This window comes from Vollenhovia emeryi, unplaced genomic scaffold (assembly GCF_000949405.1).
Source record: "Vollenhovia emeryi isolate VEMERY1.0 unplaced genomic scaffold, V.emery_V1.0 DF939200.1, whole genome shotgun sequence".
Taxonomy (NCBI): Eukaryota; Metazoa; Arthropoda; class Insecta; order Hymenoptera; family Formicidae; genus Vollenhovia; species Vollenhovia emeryi.
Window position 1 is genome coordinate 281,941 of NW_011967166.1, and position 18,218 is coordinate 300,158.

At 45.1% G+C, this 18,218-nt stretch overlaps 2 protein-coding genes across 4 annotated transcripts in view; one reads left to right on the top strand and one right to left on the bottom strand.

Annotated features, from left to right (window-relative positions):
* LOC105561796 overlaps positions 1-18,218 on the top strand; it is a 45,833-nt gene that overhangs the window by 19,764 nt on the left and 7,851 nt on the right. For 2 of the 3 annotated variants that reach the window (XM_012012110.1, XM_012012109.1), the window contains exon 1: positions 3,303-3,740. The exons of the other annotated variant lie outside the window; for it this stretch is intronic. The gene's annotated coding sequence lies outside the window, so the exon portion shown is untranslated. Of the gene's footprint in view, positions 1-3,302; positions 3,741-18,218 lie in introns of those variants that run through there. 3 annotated transcript variants of the gene reach the window in all.
* LOC105561798 (defensin-2) lies at positions 14,128-16,597 on the bottom strand. The gene is made up of 2 exons (XM_012012114.1): positions 16,419-16,597; positions 14,128-15,081 (listed from the first exon to the last, which is right to left on the bottom strand). The coding sequence occupies exons 1-2, from the start codon at positions 16,513-16,515 to the stop codon at positions 14,885-14,887; spliced, it is 294 nt and encodes a 97-aa protein (XP_011867504.1). The 5' UTR covers positions 16,516-16,597; the 3' UTR covers positions 14,128-14,884.

The window sequence follows — 18,218 nt, forward strand, 5'->3', positions numbered from 1 at the left end:
TCCTACTCCTTACTCCAGCTTACTCCAGCTTACTCCATGTATTGTAGACCAGCCTGAAAAGATTCATTTTTTTTACTCCTACTCTCTTACTTCTTACGCCAGGCTTACTTCATCTATTACAGATGATCCTTTATGTGCCGCATCGCGGGGCGAACGTAACTTTCGGACGACGAAAGTTGCACGTGACGTGAATTTCCGTGCGCGTTTTTATCCCGTTATGTATTAAATTAAGGGAAAATATTCCGGCGCCTACGCGCCGCTTTAACGACGTGCTTTGCATTTTTTTTCCTTTCAGAAAAATTGAACAAGATCGGTAGGCACGATTTTGGAATGTTTAATATCAGACATTATGACAGTTAGGTCTGCGAAATATTGCGAGTCTCTCGGGTAAAATCTCTCGGACTTAACTCGAGGTCTCGTTGCATATTTATGAGGTATCTGTTACCTTCTTGAAGCCCGATCCGCGAACACGTATTAAGCGATCTCGAGTGATAATTTGACTTCCAGCGCGCGGGAAGAAAAGCCAGTTTCCGCCCGCGACATTTCAGACACTTGGCGCAGCGGTATCGCGTTGCGTACAAGCCTCCTCGAGCGAAGCTGCTGATAATCGTTGTCTTGTAATGCGCGTTAGAATTAATCGCGATGAGACGCAACGAGCGACTATAGCCCGCGCGCAGTCGAGGATTTCAGACTCATAATACGCTTAAGCCTCGCAAATCTACCTAGCGCGATACCGTGCTCCTTTTAAGCGACCCGCTTGCAGTTGGATCGCTTCCACGCAGCGATACCGTCGTCGTTTAACAATCGCATAAAGTTTCGATTGCCCTAGCGCATTGTATCGCCAGCGACAAATATCGCGTGTACACGGAATTCCGCCGCTGCGACGAAAAGCACTTGCCGGGTCGCTTGAGAGAGTTATATAAATAAGCAACGTGCTCTTTGCACTCGGTCTTTATTACGACTTCTCTTCCGATCTGTAACTCCGCGCGAAACGCGAAAACCCATCGCCTTTGTTGCGCGTCGCACGTCCCAGAAATTGGAAGAGAAGATACGGTGGATATTATTTCTGTCACGTTAGCGCACTTAGACTTATTTTTTATCTCTCTCTCTCCCCCCCCCCCTCACGCTGGCTGTAGGGTGATGTATTTTCGTGTCGCTTAAAGTGCGATTGGTATAAATCACCGCAGGCATTCGTTCCAGTCCCGTAACTTCTCATCATTTATGACGACCTTCGATTGAAAATCTAATGCCTCGTCCCGCCCCGGCTCTTCCGCACGTGGTCGCACCTTGAAATTGCCGATAATATATTTCGCGTTAGTAAAAAGCATAAAAGTTCGCATTTACGACCTTCGATTTCTGAAGCGTTTTCTTCACTTTCCGTTCCACGCGCGGTCGCATCTTTGAACCATCGTCTCCTCCCGTAAGTCGACGTGAAAAATGTTATCGAAATGTCTGTCGAAACAGCTGATAGAAGGATTTAAAGAGAACAGAAGCTATTGTATTTTCTATGTTATTCTTGAAGTCACTCTTAATCCTCCCAAATGATTTGGATAATAAGAGCTGATCTCTCGCTGGGTGTAGAGGCCAGACTTTTTATCATCATCTTTCAGACTGCCTTCTACTTTTGTTAGAAAATTTCAATATATATATATATTTCGATATTTTTCTGTTAGAGAGGACTCGGAGGGCGTGCAAGCTTCCAGGCTTGACGTCCTTTTTGCGTCTTTATTAAATAAATAAATAAACTTGTCTAATAATTTTTTAATACGTAAGCAATCAGTAGATTTCTTTAACGGCCGATTTCTTGCTGGGTGTAAAGGTCAGACTTTTTATCATCATCTTCCAGACTGCCTTCTACTTTTGTTAGAAAATTTCAATATATATATTTCGATATTTTTCTGTTAGAGAGGACTTGGAGGGAGTGCAAGCTTCTAGGCTTGACGTCTTTTTCGCGTCTTTATTAAATAAATAAATAAACTTGTCAAATAATTTTTTAATACGTTAGCAATTGGTAGATTTCTTTAACGGCCGATTTCTTGCTGGGTGCAGAGGTCAGACTTTTTATCATCATTTTTCAGTCTGCCTTCCACTTTCTGTTATAAAATTTCAAAATGTATTTTTCGATATTTTTCTGCCAGAGAAGACTTGGAGGGAGTACAAGCTATATTTCTAGGCTTGACGTCTTTGTTAAATAAATAAACTTTTGAAATAATTTTTTAATACGTAAACAATTAGTAGATTTCTTTAACGGATTGTCTCCGAAATTGATAACGGGTTACACGTGTGTCTGCTGTGGTTCTGCGACGATCTAATTATCTCACGAAATATTGATCGCTTCGAGTTACAACAACGAATGTGACGACCGTCTAGCAATAAGGCAGCTAAATAACAGCTTGAACAAAATTGCCGAACGTCTGCGCACAAGGACTGATATTTTTCCAAAAAATTTATCATTCCCGGTCGCGACGTCGCTTTTTACGAGATAATAAATTTCCACGACGCAAGGTGATCATAAAACTTTTCTTCGCCTCCCGCCACGGTTATTTTTCGTGCACTTTAACCCGAGCTTATTATCGTAACGCGCGGCAGAAGAGTATCGCATTACAATATACACCATTACAGTAACACCATTACTGTATTATCAGCTTACTACGTAATAATGTAACGCGTACCGGGAAAACAGCGCGTTGCAGAACACCGTGTTATATAATGTAAAAGATATCTCAACGTGAGACGGTGCTCGACTCCTCCGAGTTGACTTTTTAAACCTCAAGTAATTTACGCTCCAAGAATAAAGGTGAAATAAGTTGGCAAGTTGGAAATGCCCTCGCATCTGTCGCATATTTTAAAAAATTTCCGTTCGAGACGCGCGTATTGTGTCGCTGGACCCGCGGGAGTCGCGACGCCGAGGTAGCGTCGCCTCGACCTTCCTTTTTCTCGAGACCTTACGCGGAATCGGACGACGTTCCCTGCGCCAGAGATGGCCGGCTGCGCGCGTTAATTGCAATCAATTTTTCTCCGAGGGACGTCGCACGCTCGGCTGGCTGGCGTCATTAAATTATGTCGTCCGTGTACTGATACCGAAGCAACACGTGAAACGGTTCCACCGTCACCGTCGGCGCCTCCGCCGTGCGCTCCGCGGCCCGCCACCCCCGGTGGCGCGAGTCGAGCCACCCCGCGCCTCTTCCCCGGATCCAGCGGAATGTACTTAAACGACAGGAAGGAGCACGCGTCGATTGGTCGGGCGAACCCGGGTCGATGGTGAGAGGGGGCGCCGGGTCTTTCGCGAGGCTCGTAGTGCCGCTCTGACCACCGTCGCGGTTGGGCTCGCTCGCCGTCGTCGTCCCTCGACTCGGTAAGATCGCCGCGCGATCGCTCGCGAAGGAGATCCACACGCGCGCGCAACACCCCTGGGCCAAGGGCTCCTCGATCTCGCGGTCTCGCCACCCCCCGGACCGGGTCCCGGGTTGAAAATCCCGAGCGGGCCGAACGATCGCGCGGAACGATCGCGGGTGAGCGATCGCGGGGAGGCAGCGATGTGTAGTAAGGGTGCCCGCCGTGCGTAGGTAGGCAGCGGGGAGATATCGCGGGGTCGTTACACCGAGGGACCAGGCGAGGAGCGGCAGGCAGCGTGGTGAATAGTATACTTCCGCGCGGGTGGTGTGCCAGCGAGTGGCTCGCAGTCGGACCGTGAATGCGGCCGCGTTAACAAACAACCCCCCCGGAATCGACAATCGCAGGTAGGTGAGGCCCTCGGCGGCGCTCGCTCTCGCGCCGGTCGCGCGATCCTCCCGACCCCGATCCGGATTTTGCTCTTTGAATGTCCCGCGACATCGTCGGCGCGGGCACCGTGCACGGGGGCGTTCGAGACTTTATCGCCCGTGGGTCGACGTTACTTCCCTAATTGGACTCGGGAGCGAGCCCGGGATAACGGTAATGATGGACGACGGATGTTCATACGATACCTTAGGGCCGGGACCGCCCTTGAGATACGTGATCGTAACTCACGTACGCGGCCGCCCGTTATTGGATTTGTATCGCGAAACTGGCATAAGTGGAGATCGGTTATCCCGGGTTTACCCCGGAGCCAATTGGCTCGCGTTGGATCGTCGATTTTTTTAATGGGATATTATTGCGGCGATCCGAGTGAAAAGGCAATCCGCAGCCGTGTAGAAATTATTTCCCGCGGAATTATCTAGGAGCGAGCTTTCGTTTAAGAGCAAACCCGCGGGAACAAGCTCGTTGTATTTATTGGCGGCATAATGGGAGAACCGTGTAGATTGCTACGAGCCTCCCCCTAGGTCCAGGCTCTCTATTATTTATGCAGTAATTACTGGCCACTAGATGGAATTGTTTATATTGTTTCGCTCGCGAGCTTCGCCCGCTTAAACGAAGCACTTAAAATTTCACGGGAATTAAATGCGATGGATAGAATTTGCCAAGTGTTGGGGAAGCGAATTGCGTTTATTTAAATGTAAACTCGGTTGACGGAACAGTTTACCGCTTCTGAACTCTTACCGTAGCAATTGTTTAAACGCGTCTGGCATAGGAAGTTGCGTCGCGTTGTGTTGATACTCGCGGAATGCATTACAAGGATTCGTGCATACGTTGAAAAACGGATCGGTTATATAAAAAAAGCACACGTAAAAGTTCCTTAAAGCCTCGTGCTCGAGACTTCACTCTCTTATCTCCGGCGATTAAAGGGATTGATAAACTATCTAGCGGAGTATTTTTTTTCTTAATCGCGGAATTAATCCCCGTATTTATTCCGCGATTAAGAACGAGAATACCTTGCTGGGTAGCTTATCAGCTTACTGATTCTGCCAACGAATCTTCCCGAAAATACGACCACCCTCCGAGAACCTTTTCAACCGTCGTTTCATCAGCCACGGCCGAATACGGGGATTATCGACGAATCGATAAAATCTTGACGGTCGGTCTAATTGACAATTACAAGCCCCGCCAGGTTTATATAGCTGTGCATTCGCAGCGAATAATTGCTCCCGGTAATTTCGGCCTTCTGCCGCTGTATCCTGAATGAATCGCTTCGTGTACAGTAGTTAGAACAGGTTATTGGGGGGGAAGCACGGGGAAGCCCTTCGAACTTGTCTCGTCTTCCCGAGGGACACCTGATCGCGCGAAACGCAGGTTTCATCGGCGACCTGGAGTGTAAATTCAGGCCGGTGTTCATAGTCGATTCTTATTTCGAAATCATTCCAAGTGTTGTCTTAAGAGGCTAATACGGCTCTGTGATTGGTTACACGAACATTAAGAGTATACTTAAGATGATCTTAAATATAAGAACGGATTATGAATACCGGCCTCAGACGGCCGCGTAGTCAAGAAGTAATACTTATCCAAGCAATCTCAGAATTGCGCGAGAAGGCAGGCAAATGATGCGAGAAGCAAGTCAACAAGTATACGTATAACGTATTTATAAATAATCCTATTCAAGTGGAAGCCCTTTCCGCTTGATTTTAATGCAGCCGTATTTAACATAGCGCGCTTTTGTAATCGAATGGCGCAGCGCGAGCAGTGATAAAATATGTCCTTAAACCAAAGTAGAGGAGTACACTTAAAGTCACCAGGGGTGAATAAAAATTGAAACGAAGCTTTTTCCCGAGCCGAAATTTTGGCCCTATGTTGAACCTTTAATTCTATTATGTAGTAGGAGCCGAGACAGTAAAAGAAGTCAAACTGCAAGTATAATACAAAATTTACTCCTACTTAAAAACTGATAGCGTCGGAAATTTCTACTTTTGCCGATTTAGCATTAAAGTAGGTCCTTTTAAGTAGGAGCTAAAGTAAATTTTTGGAATTAAAGATTCAAGGGATGAGTAAAACAATATAGTGTCATCAAAGTAAGTTATTGTTGGCTTATGTGGGTGTAAATTATCCTTAAAAGTGTCAAAATAGTACCAAAATTTCGACTCGGGTTGTTGATCCAACTGGCAATATAATTAAGTAAACGTTACATTGGCACGACGTTCCGACCCGAGTATCAGGTTCTTGTCAAGTAAAAGAACTTGCGCATAGATGTTCGCGGAGCATAAATTATAGCAGATTCACAAATCATTGTCAAAGAAGGAAATCTTCATGTCCTTAAAACTATCACGAATTGTACACGGAATAAAAGTACAAATATTATTATATTTGAAGAATAATGGTTTCCGCGAGTCTGCTATTGGACGACTTGCATTTACACAGGATAAATTATTATTTTACCTGAGTTTTACAAAAAAAAAAGAGAAACGCTTTTTACCATCAAAACATTCGGTATTCTCCGCCGCATTTCATTGTCATGCAACAATTAAATCCTGTTTTCTGCGAATACTTTCGTTATTTCAACGTTATTTCAACTGGAAGATCGCTCATGAAATACTATTTGTTACAATGGAAACGATGGAAAATAGCGACGGTGAAATCCGCTACCCACTCTACGAGAAAATGGAGGTAATGACAGCAAGTATTTCTACGATACACGATCTTTCTACAACGCGATTTCGATCAATTACATTTGTAACGCGATTCGCTGGGAACGTGCTTTCAAACGGACCTTTGAATGAATGCTTTGAATTACCCCGTTTACTAACAATTACCGCGAATATACTCGGAGAGATTTTGCTTAACAGCCGGCACGAATGTCGATTGACGGGGGATTAAGTTTGATCGACACTACTAAACCGCGCTGTATCTGCGACGAAAGTAGAACGAGGGAGCGCAGACGTATTCTTCCATCGCATTGCGCGTATTATTCGCGAATCTAAATAAATAATATGAAACGTTAAGCAATCGAGTATGACATTGTCGAGTACTTAACGAGCATTAAATTCGCAAAAGCACGTCGTTTGCATTGTGAAATTAGCGAAATGCAATCCCGTTTGTATATCGTACGCAAACGCATGTCGGGTGGAGGAAGAGTCTTGGTTTTATTTAGATTTCATAAAGAGATCTGTATATACATATATTCTTTTACGTGCGGCACATGTGACGCTTTGTCGCAAAGTAAATAGCAATTTATGTGATTTGTAACCTTCGACCATGAATTCCCGTCTGCTGTCTATCCATCTTAACAATATTTCCTCCTGAATTGCTAATAGAAACATAAATAGAAACTGCAAATTCTTTGAGAAAGAGCGGCTGGCGGAGAGGAAGGAAAGGATGAGACGAGGGAACCTGAAGCGCGCCGTCCCCGAGATGACCGACCCTGCGGAAATATTTGCGACGATAGCCGGTATCCGAAGTATTTAATTAAGTCCGGAGGAAAGTCCCGTGGTTGCGCGTCCTTGCGCTTTGACGCCGGGGCGCGTATATCCCGTGGCAAAACAAATTCCCACGCAGGAGATTGAACGTCAAATAAGAGCCGTCTTTTCCTGAAAGGCTCTTCGGGCTTTATTTCGAGCGATAAGAGGAGCAACTCGTTATCGGCGAGGGCGGAGATTTTCCACCTTAATCGCCGAGGGACTCAAACGGGGGAGGATTAATCCCCATGAAAGGTTCGATTCCGCATTTATTGCCCCCCCGCGTAACTTCGGCGAGTTGCCCGGCACTTGGTGTCTCGCGTCGCCCACGGAGACGCGTCATCTCGCCCGGTGGTGAACTTGTACTTACGTAACGCCGTACAACAGTAGCGCGTTTCACGTAATTACACGGCACTAAATGTCCATCAAGCGCAGAGGGAGGCTGCGCATTGAACAAAGAATGGAAGTTAACGAGGCAACAGGGACAACGGCGCGAGAGTTGGAAGGCCGAATGAATTGTCTTTAATAGCTATTCTGTCGTTGCACCGTAGGAAACGCTCTGCGGAGCATTTCACGTCGGGCCGTTCTAAGGAAATGAGAGGAATTTAACAATTCCCACCTCTGTCGTCTCCCTTCCTCTCCGTCTCTCCGCGAGGGTGTTTTAATTATTTAACCAGCCTCGCCTGGAACGGGCATTTTTATGCACCTTATGACGTCGCCGCGGACTAATTGCTACTCAGCGGTAATTAATATTGGAACAGGCATAGTATCCAAATATGTAATATTGATCCCTATGTCATAATTGTAATTGATGGGAAGCTGGTTTTAAGTACTTAGTTAATTAGGGGGAGCGGAGAGCGATATTTATGGTTATGCATGAAATAACTAATAAATAAATGGGACGATTACATTAAATGTTACAATTATATTAAACGTTACATATTTAACTGTTAACAATAGTGCAGCTGCATATATTAGCAATTAGCTTATTATTTATTTAATGTAATTAATAAATTACAATCGCGAATGAGAGTTTTCTATTAATTTTAGAGATCGACGTTACGTATTCGTAATTATCGTGCGAGGCAGCGCTTGCCTCTCCGGGAACGGATTTCGTAATAATTTCGAAACCTTATTTCGCAGAAATTCGATATTACAATATTTTTCCATTCCAAAACAATCGTATAAATATCAAAACAATTTCGAGATGAGTTAATTACGGAAACACAGGCAGCCTGATTCGGATAAAATATAGGCTCGAGGCTGAGCAATACGATATTGTAATATTCAAACGTGACGCGAATTAATATATAGCTAAAAAGTATTTATTTGTTTCTCCCTCGTGTTCGCCGTGTCTTTTCGATGTAACGTCCCTGACCGTAGTCCCGCTGTGGCTGCTGCGTACCGGATGGACGTGCCTTCAAACACAGCTTTCCCCGACCGATAGCCGGATGGCATCTTTCTGCAATTTAATTTTTAACTAATCCGCGTAGAGTCGTGAATCTCATCTCGTCTCGGTGGCTATACCGTCAATTGTTATACGAACAAAACCAGCTAAAAAATATTGTTCCCCAGACAACCTGTTTTTCTGCCCGAATTCCCGTTGCCCAATTTCCCCTCGCGCGCTCAGCATCGCTCGGTATAATTTTATTATATTTTTATACTGTGGTCGTTACGTCGGATGGACGTGCCCATAGAGGCATAGACATAATATATCTCGACCGAGCATCGAGCAGTGGGGGGTAGAGGTTCACGTAGAAAAGGACGAACTCTGTTTTGCGCTATTTCGTTCTCTCTCGTTTGCATGCGAATATTTGTAAGTAAAAAAAATTTCACTTGGCTCGTAATCTGACTGATTTCGCGTTGTAATCGATGCACTTTTGAGTTGCGATGTCCTCCAAAAAAACTTGTAGATTATCAAATTCCTTGAAAAGGACGAGACAATCCGTGTGGTCGAAACGTCGGAATCAAACAAATGAATCATCCGCCAGCCTAATGCTCGTCTAACAATTCTTTTTACAGATAATTTTATATTGAATATCGTAAAAACCGTACGAATATCGTAAAAAACGTAATATTACGCATCGTGATATCGTTAATATCTGACGATCTCGCGGTTGCCGGATGACAATGACCGCGTGGCATTTGTTAACGAGGAATCGGTCACGAGTCACGAGTGTAATATCGGTGTATAATTTATCCAGCGTAACGGCGGGGATTATTCCACACGCCATTAAATCACCATCTGGCGATTTTCATATGACCGCGAAACATTAACGGGTTCCGTTTATAGACCGTCGACGGTGGTCAGCGTCGATCGCGTTGTGCACGAGACGGAATAAAAGCGTGACGTCAAATACGGTGCACCCGCGTTACGTCACGTAGGGTTTGAAGGGCGGTGGGTTCGCGCCCGCCGTATCAGCGTCCCCCGTGCACGTGAAAGATCTTTTTGTTACACGCTGGAGGCGTGTGCGCGAGCCGACTGCCCTCCCTGAGATTACTTCAACGCGGTGATTAAGTTCGCGCGAGAGGGTAAAGGGGGGGATTTTTAGACCGGGAATCCGTGCACGGTGGTCGCGCGAAGCTCGGCGCGTGATAATATTAAATTTTGTTTTATACGCTTTATTCGCCGGCGGATTTGCAATTCTTTCGAGTGGCTTCACCCTCTTACGGGGAGGACGTGGGGCCCCGTGATGGCGATAATAATAACGACCATTTTGATCGTAGTCTTGGCGACTCGGGAATAACCTAATAAAACCTTCTAATAAACGTTGCGCGTCGTTAATATATCGGACAATGCTTTTTTGATGCCTCCGTCTATTAATAGATAGAGGAAGAGGCTTTACAAGTGCTCGCCGTTGACGCTAATCGACACGTTGCGCATTTCCCTCTTAAAATAAAATCCGGTAGTAGACGGTCGCATCTAGCGGTAAATGAAGTATGTAACTTTGCGTCTGAGGAAATAATCGAGCGAGGATTTATTTACTCTGTCACCAGTCCTCTCATCACACCGCCGTTGATTGCTCTCTCTCTCTTCTCTTTTTCCCTCAGAGACAAAGCTCGTCGGTCCGAAAGCTCTCTTTCGCCGGTGTGATGTTAATACGCCGGCGACGATGCAACGCGTGACCCCGTCGGAACAATCTCACCCCATCTTGCGGCAGCTCGGCAGCTGGCCACCTTTGAAGCTCAAAAGCCAAGCCGCCACGCTTGTAGTAACGCTATCGATCGATGGGGTTTACTACTAAAGGTGCACTCACGGGCTCTTTGGTTTATCGGATGTCGCGCCAGTGTTCTTCGAATCTCATTTGAGAGTCGCCAACGCTGAAATTTCCGGCGCGCTGAACTTCGAAGGATATCGGAAGCGACGGGAAAGCGGAAAGAGGGAGAATTCAAACGGACTGACAGAGGGCGAAAGAGAACAGGGGAGAGAGAGAGAGAGAGAGAGAGAGAGAGAGAGAGCGAGCGCGAGAACGCGGGGACAGATGAGAGCGGGACGATGTGATTTATTCGAATGCAACGGAAACGCTGACCTTCCTCTCTTCCGTTTCTCTCGTTATTGAATCCTCTTTGCGGTATTACGGCGTAATTGGCTCTCGCTCCATAAACTCTTACCCTCATGCGAATTAACTTAAATTTAACCCGCCGTTCGCGCAGCGCGTTTCGTTATAGCGGCTTCAAAGTGGGATCCATTCGGACGATCTGATTGATTGCGTTGCCCGGCGTTTTGCGCATTTTCTCTCGCCGCAGACTGGACAGATCTTGCTTTTCTTTTTATTTTTTTAATTTTTTGCCACTCCACAATTCTGTCGCGCGTTTCAAGTGACCGCGCGCGCGGTCTCGATCGAGCGACCGAAAATATCGCGCGTACGGGAGCGTTGAATAAATACCCGTATAAATCGAGTCGTCCAATACGCAATCTCGCGAGCGAGTGTTATCGCACTTATCGCGATATTTGCTCAAGCATGATATTTAAATTGGAGAAAATCTGCGTCGAGCGTTGTACGTGCCGTAACATTTACGCTGAAGGGGGCGATATAACGGTTACTCGTCCAGAAGTGTACGCAAATACGTTACAAATCTAGGAGAAGGCTCGTACGGTTTAATGAAACGTTTGATCGGTTACTGTTTGAGAAAGAGAGAAATCCCGGGAGACTTTTCTCGCAGAGGCGGCATGAAAACTTGGGCAATAAGACGCCCTTCTTGCTGCCCTCGCGAAGAAACGCGCGGAAAATTCTGCAAGATTAACGTCCGCACTTGCAAGATTAATGTTGCCTTATTCAACAGGAGAGAAGTTATTTTCTCTCGTTTGTACCGTGTACGAGCATAGGCATTCTTGCCGCGTCGCCGTGTAATATTAACGTCACGCGGACAATGGGGCTCGAGAGCAGCTGGCTTTATTCCGATATATTGGCCGAGCGTTGTTCCATTTGCCGACTTCAGTCGGCGGCAACTTTGAACGCCTGAGAAACGCCCGTAAAGGGTGTAGGCAAGAGAGTTCAAAGTCGCCCTCGGAGGGCGAGATCCCAGAGTTCTTCCTCGAAGCCGGCGACTTTGAAACGCTGACGTCGGCCCGTCGAATCCGCGCCGCTTGGGAATCGAATTAACCGTGGCGTCCTGATCAAAGCGATCTTTCCTCGAACTCCACCCCAAGGTTTTATACAGTATTTCTCTCCCTCTCCCGGAGGGATTCCGTTCTATCGGAACAAATTTAGCGTCAATTCGACGTTGAATCGACCGATGAACCACCTTTCGAGAACGTAGAACGAAGCTCGCCACCTCTGTTTTACATCGCCTCGGAAATTGCACGTAAAGTGGGTCTGCGAAGCGAATATCGAGTATTCTCGGGCCAATAATTCGTGCCCTGGGTCACGTAACTACGCCACGCTTAGTTACCGGCGGTTTTGTCGGCGAAACTTTTATCGCACGGGTGGCCCGTTAATTTGTCGCACATTTTCGATTCCTCCCACCGTCGAGGGCCCGTCGCGACGAAAAAAAAAAACACCCGACGCCGGTCCGGAACATCTGGTTATACGACGCTGCTAATGAAACTGTCGTCTAGTAAAACCGAGAGAAGGGTCGTAGGAACTTCTATCTCGCTGCATTAAGAAACTCCTCCGACTAATCCGATTTCGACCTAATCCGTTTGATCTCTCTAATATCTTCTTATGGCAACGCATCCAGATACCTTTTAGAGTGCCCTCCCAGAGTATCAGTTTTCATCCTGGACGGCCCTTATCGCACGAGTAGGTAGAAATGGAAGGTCGAGCGGGACGAGTGCCCCGAGCGAGGGATTTTCATATGTGCGTGATCAGAAATGATACCAGCGTCGTACATTGCGTTACATAGTCGAATGACGTATAAATCTCAAGGGACATACGAAGGATGCTTAACGAACGTTGGAATTAAATCTGATAAATCCCCGAGTTGACATTTTGGCCCTATGTTGAACTTTCCCCCATGAAATAGTATACATCCTAAAATATATAATATATCAATACCTAATATACGTTAATATATATATATAAAAGCATATAACTAATTAAATCATTTTTCGCCGCCTATGATATAGAAGAAATATAAGAAAATACTATATATTTATAGAAAATATGCAAAATATATTTTCAATACATAATCTAATATATAAAATAGATATATTAGAATATATATGCCTACATATATGAAATTAAATAATTTTTTACCGATTAAAATATATAATGAATATAAGTAAAGAAGGTATACTTTTACTGCACTCAAGACCTCCATATAATTATTACATATATTTTTAAATATATTTTTATATGTATATTTTTCATGGGGATTTAATTCCATTAGATTGTAGAACCTAAGACAGTAAAAGAGGTCGAAGTGCAAGTACAAAATTGACTCCTACTTAAAAACTGACAGTGTCGGAAATTTCTACTTTTGCCAAATTAGCATTAAAGTAGGTCCTTTTAAGTAGAAGCTAATGTAAGTTTTTAGAATTAAAGATTCAAGGGTGGAGTAAAAAATATAATGTCATGAAAGTAGATTATTGCTGGTCTATGCAGGTGTATTGATCAGCCAAGTAGGTGTAAATTAGCCTTAAAAGTGTCAAAATTGTAGCAAATTTTCGACTCGGGTCGAGATAAATATCTCTCGAACGTGTCTTCAGGATCGGTGCAATTACGTAGATAATTTCACCTCGCGTTCTGAGATCCTTTGGGCTGCAAAATGTCCATCCATGTATTTGAAAGACGCCCGACTGCCAAGTACCAAGAGCAATTGACGCGTAGAGATAATGTACGGAATAAAATATCCTAAACTGGAAACTGGAACTTGCAGTCACAGTGCCCAAATATATCGGCGAGACAGTTTGTTCTTCTCGAACGTGCATATACATGTATATCGAACGAGCCTTAGAAATTGTTCTCCTGTTGGGCGCACTTTAAATTTAATTCTAGAGATCCCATCTCCTGAAATAGGTTGGACGGCTCATTGTTCGACGGCGGTCCGTGTTCCGTACACGTTCGCAAACGCACGAATCAATATACACAGCGCGCCGAAAGATATTACGTTAGTGATTGGATTCGCCAACATGGAACTATCGACCGGACCCACATGTTGCTTTTATATCAGGAAATAGATTTTGAATGGGCCGGGTGGAAAGGTCAATTATGAATTCGCGGAATGTGACGTTTTGTCCGATTAATTGCTATCATCAACACCTATTTTTATCGTATTAATGTGGTCAACCTTGTTGACTTAAACGCAATATAATGCAAATAGACGATTGCATGTAATAAAATACAAACAGATAATTAATTTATGCTACACTTCTGACACAGCAATTTTTGGTGAAGCAGCGATCGTTTTGCGCAACGTGTAAAGATTTGAAGGGACCCGATTCTTCATTACCAAAATGTTATCGCGATTGTGCGCTGTTATTTTATTAAATCTGGCCAAATGGCGTTTACTTAATACAATAATACAACAGCTAATTATTGCAAGCGTCGCTAATTACCTTGCGAGGCAGGTTCCGACACTCATAAGCGTACTCGCGTTGCGTTTAATGAATACGCAGCTGTGAAATTGGTAGGCATCGACGCAATTATGATATCTAAGTGGTTTTATTATGGGATACGAGTGATGTTATAAATAATACAACTTAATATCAATCGACGTATCATTATCGAAATGATTTTCGCGAGACTACGTTCGGAGATTTTACGCGCGCGCGCGCGCCATAAAGGGACGGCTGACAAATGTTACGTGAATCCTCCTATCACGGTGCCATTTACGATAAACGATTTAATTAACTTCCATTAATAACGTCGATATTAGTTGTCGTCAATTCCCCGTGAAACGCCCGTCGCGACGCTAACGCGGAACAAGAACTGTTATTCTTATTATCAGCGCGAGAGTGATTAAAATAATTATTGTTAATAACGTTTCGGCGGAAATTGGCGCGGAGGGACGGACAAGCGAGGCCGGGACTATCGATCGGGTGATTAAACCGCGTCCCTTCGTGATCTCCCATGAATATTAATTGGGATTACGACGGCGTTCACCGGCGCAGTCAATACCATAGGACAGCGGGCGATAGCGGGATCCATGGGACATTGCCGTTGGCCGAGACCGAGACAATTCGAGGGCGAGGACGACGCCTACTTCCTGCAGATGCAGATGCCGTCGCGGCAGCGTCCGCCCCGGCGACGCTGCGCCAGGCATTTGGCCGCGCAGGCACTGTGGTTGATGGTCAGCCACTTGGACTGCCAGGACAGAAGGTCGCAGGTCACGCGCCGGTTCCGGATGGGCGGCAGGTTCTCCGGCACCTCGTCGTACGCCGCATCCTCGATTGTAGCTGAAACGCAATTCCACCGCTTTATTTCCCGATGAAAATAAGTGAGCCGGTATCGCGGGCCGGTATCGCGTTTTATGTTCATTTTACAGATGTACGGTGTCTCCTCGAGAGAGAAAGAAAGAGAGAGAGAGAGAGAGAGAGCTTGCGTAACAGGCCGTTAGACGCGGGGGAGGTTTCATCAAGGATGCGTATACTTTTTTTCGCGAGGGCGACGCCGACTCGTGCGAGAGGAGCGAAAAGCTAAGGGGGCCTGATTGCCTCCTCTCTTTTTTCTCTCCGTCTTCGAATGTTTAAAGTTTTATACCGGGAATTGCGCGACGTCTTGCGAATCAAATTTCAAACTTGAAACTTTTTACGCGACTGCGATTATAAAAATAGCTTTGACATTTGAATTAATATGACAGAAATATATAACGAGACGCGACTTTCGAAACAGCCTATTTAGCACGCGACTCAGCCCAAACATTATTTCTAATTCAGCGCTCTCGGAAATGACACGGTAACTCGTAATAATGGAATGAGTCGTCACTAGAAAAGGTCGTGTCGAGCTCGATATGAAAGGATATCGACAGACAGGATGTTATCAGTGTATGCTAAAAGGGTGCATGTCAGACAGAGAGCGAGAGAGAGTGAGAGAGAATATGTGAGTGCAAGTACATGTGTACAAGTATACAACGCGTAACACAAAAGGCAGCGCATTCTGGGCATTTATTACTCTATTACAAAGTATCGTCGCGTTACATTTCATTCTCCGCACCGCAAAGCTGAAGTTACAATGCACGGTACTCAACGAGCCCGGCGTTCATTATGATAATCTAATTATCGGCAAAAAGTGTCTCGGTGTAACTCGATATCTCGGTGAATTGTGATATCGAGTTGAATCGAACTTGATATCTCGGTGAATAAATCTTTGATAAAGGTGACAATTATTCGACGTCGATTAACGTATTAAGATCGCGCCATTATCGAGAGAACTGTCGTTAGAACTTGGTGAATTTATTCGTAATCCCGAGTCGAAATTTTGGCCCTATGTCGAACCTTCAATTCTATTATATAGTAGAACCCAAGACAGTAAAAGAGGTCAAAGTGCAAGTAACAAAATTTACTCCTACTTAAAAACCGATAGTGTCGGAAATTTCTACTGAATTTAGCCGATTTAGCATTGAAGTAGGTCCTTTTAAGTGGGAGCTAAAGTAAAATTTTGGAATTAAAGATTCAAGGGAGGAGTAAAAACTATAATGTCACCAAAGTAGGTTATTGCTGGTCGATGTAAGTGTACAGATCAGCTAGGTAGGTGTAAATTATCGGGGATGCCTCTCGGCGAACTATACGCTTACTCAATTCGTAAGTAGGTCCGTCGTAGACAACCGGTAGCACACTGGCCGAAGTGCAGGCCAACACGACGAAGACGGCGAGGACAGCGAGCAGCTTCATGATCGCGGAATCTCGTTGCGCACTGAAATTCGTCTCGAAATTCTTCGAACAATAACGTTCTTAAGGACGCGGAGTGTCGCTTTATATGCCTTATCTCTGCCGCCGAGAACATCCTCTTCTCCTTCGCCGGGTCCACTTCCGTTCAGCATCGCCTTTCCTCTCGATGTCTCGCCACCGGAATTCCTCGCGGCTTCGCGTTCGCCATTCCCAGACCCGCCGGCCGTCGACCAGATCCGTCGCTTAAACTGACCTACGTATCCGAATATTAATTTCCGACGTTATCGCCGTTACCGGGACGGCTGAGAGTGAAAGAGAGAGGCGAAACAGGTCGATCGATCGCCGCATTTCTGTCGTCGAACGGAAGCGCGCGGACGTGACTGTAGCGCGCGAGGAATAAGTGAATTAAAAAGAAATCGACAGGTATTTTCATTCCGTGTACTATTGAATTTCTGAACTTGGAACAAGTTGTGGAGACTGCCGCGAAGCTCGTTGGATATAGCTTTCTGTTCCCTCTAGCTCTTGCTCTCGCGACACGTCGCGGCGCCGGCGTATTACAAGTGTATTAAAGGAGGAAATCTGTAATAGAATACCGAATGTCGGGCGAGAGGCAATTCGTCTCGGCGTCTCGAGTCGAAATTTTGGTACTATTTTCACACTTTTAAGGATAACTTACACCTACTTAGCTGATCTATACACCTACGTAAACCAGCAATAACCTACTTTGATGACATTATATTGTTTTACTCCTCCCTTGAGTCTTTAATTCTAAAAATTGGCTTTAGCTCCTACTTAAAAGAACCTACGTTAATGCTAAATTGGCAAAAGTAGAAATTTCCGACAATATCGGTTTTTAAGTAGGAGTAAATTTTGTACTTGCAGTTCGATCTCTTTTACAGTCTTAGGTCCTACTATATAATAGAATTAAAGGTTCAATACAGAGCCAAAATTGCGACTCGGGGTACGTATTCATTTATGAATAAATGATCTGTTTTTCAATTTTCGATTACGCCGGTCGGATTTGATCTTTCGCGATAAAAGGCTCGCGCATGCAGATAGGTATTAAACAATTTGAATTACGAACAATCCGCATTACGACCACAGAGAGTTAAAATTGATCGGGGAACGAAATTTGAAAGTCAATCGGAATAACAACTCTTTTTCCCCCATTGTGCGGGCTCCGTCGTTGAAATCGTCGCGGCTAATAACGCGATTCTACGCGCTTTGCGCGTGTCCGAAACGTCAGCAATTTGTTTGTGAGAGACGTCACGGTGTCGGCTAAGCTGTGAATAAACAATCGATGATGGAAGGTAATGCTGCAGCGGTCGCAGGTGATCGCAAATTTCATTAGCGTGAGCTGTAGCAGCTGACCCAGATACCGAACAAAAATATGACTCCTGCGAACGCTAAATATTTGCGTAACTGCGCAAATGTAACGTTTCATGCCGTTACTGTCATTCCTGACATATTTTTTCCCCCCGCCGCCGTATTCGAGGGTGTTACAGCCCCGGGGATTGTGCCGTTACGTCCCACGCAAATATATTTATGGAGATTTAACGCCGAAATTACCCCCCTATTACACACGGACGTGATACACGAGGCGGGGGAGTATGTCCCGGATATATCAAATCGAAATGCTCGCACGTGCTCGGAATTACACGAGCCGAACAAGACTATATATTACGTGCAGTGCTTTGCCCGCTGTT

Excerpts from the sequence above, each read along its gene's own strand:
- LOC105561798 (XM_012012114.1), bottom strand. The coding sequence starts at position 16,515 with ATGAAGCTGCTCGCTGTCCTCGCCGTCTTCGTCGTGTTGGCCTGCACT. Across the intron at positions 15,082-16,418 it reads CGGACCTACTTACGAATTGA|CTACAATCGAGGATGCGGCG; the intron begins GTAAGCGTATAG and ends ATTGCGTTTCAG.